The sequence below is a fragment of the Volvox carteri genome (assembly GCF_000143455.1).
Source record: "Volvox carteri f. nagariensis unplaced genomic scaffold VOLCAscaffold_49, whole genome shotgun sequence".
Classification (NCBI taxonomy): Eukaryota; Viridiplantae; Chlorophyta; class Chlorophyceae; order Chlamydomonadales; family Volvocaceae; genus Volvox; species Volvox carteri.
The window spans coordinates 15,785-17,282 of NW_003307592.1; the positions used below are offsets into that span (position 1 = coordinate 15,785).

Genomic DNA, 1,498 nt, shown 5'->3' on the forward strand with positions numbered 1-1,498 from the left:
ACATCACAACCACACATACACATACACATACACATACACATACACATACACATACACATACACATACACATACACATACACATACACATACACATACACATACACATACACATACACATACACATACACATACACATACACATACACATACACATACACAAATTTCAGCATGTGTCTCGCAGTCTGCCTTCTTAGGGCTACTAATCTCTTCTGCACTGTAGCAAGTTGGTTCGACAGTTGGTGCTTTGCATTCTTACATGTCGATCCTCCCAACCCCACTCCCACTCCCACCCCACTACGTGTACTTGCACTTGGCTGGCCAGCACCCTGTCAGCGACCTGAGCGATGTGGAGGGGGAGGAGGATGGCGAGGAGGCACGCGAGCGCATGGCGTGGACTGCCGTACAGGCCGACGGGTCACACCAATCATTACCGCAGGGTGGTGCAGCAGCCAGCGGCGGTGGCGGCGGCAGTGGCGGCGGCGGCGGCGGCGGCGGCGGCTTCCGGTACATGAGCATCCCGGGGGGTGCTGCAGCAGCCGCCGCCGGCGGCGGTAACTTCGGCAGGCAATTCCGGATCCTTCGCCGTATTTTGGATCCCGATCTGGCGCTGTGCCGCTCAAATGCCGTGGACGCCATGCGGTACGGCAGAACGATTTCCCGGACGGATGGTGGTGTTGATGGTGGATGGATGGATGGAGTGGGATGGGGGTGGTGTGCGTCTACTATTAGGAAAAGGAAAAACTCTGGACTGAGGGCATGATGCATGCTGTGGTATGTTTGCCCTTGGGGTGTATCGCGCGGGGCATGTTCTGGGATGGCGAAGTGGTTTTATGTTATTTGTACACACAGGCACACACACATACATACGCACAAACCTCCCCCGAGTGTCGTCCAGGTTTTTCCGCCTTCCAGCTGTTTCACGACGACGACGACGACGATGACGTCACCATTAGCTTTTTGTCGTTAGCGTTTAATGTTATCTTCGTCGTTGCTTGACGCGCTGCGTGTGATCTGTGCGGCCTCACAAGGGCCGTAAACCGAAAAAAAAACCCGCAAACCCTCGTTATTCCACACATGCTGGCAGGTGATGGCATCCAGGTCGGTCGTGTTTTCCCTACCGCCACTTCGCCCCTCGTACCCCCCCCCACCACCTTGTTCCCTCACTGCCCTGGTTCCCCCCCTTCGTACGACAGGTCCCAGCGTGCGATAAAGCTCAGCCGGACTGCGCAGCGGAAGGTGAAAAAGGCGAAGAAGGCGAAGAAGCAGGGGGCCCTTGCCGCAGTAGCGGAAGCGGCAGCAACGGAGGCGGCGGAGGCGGCGGTGGCGGCGGTGGATCAGTACGGCGGAAACGGGAGCGCTCATGGCGGTGGTGGTGGTAGTGGTGCGGATGGTGATGGAAAGAAGACGAAGAAGAAGAAGAAGAAAAAGTCGGGCATGAAGGAGAAGATTGAGCGGTTGGGGGTACGGAAGCAGCGGATTTTGGCCGCCAAAGCTACT

The 1,498-nt window shown here is 56.5% G+C and overlaps 1 protein-coding gene across 1 annotated transcript in view; it reads left to right on the forward strand.

Moving 5' to 3' along the window:
- The window catches only part of VOLCADRAFT_96037 (uncharacterized protein), a gene marked incomplete at both ends in the record, with an annotated part of 14,896 nt that overhangs the window by 12,404 nt on the left and 994 nt on the right, over nt 1–1,498 (forward strand). Inside the window, 2 exons of the mRNA XM_002955108.1 lie at nt 324–640; nt 1,195–1,462. Of these exons, the coding sequence (XP_002955154.1) occupies nt 324–640; nt 1,195–1,462 (585 nt within the window). The remainder of the gene's footprint in view (nt 1–323; nt 641–1,194; nt 1,463–1,498) is intronic.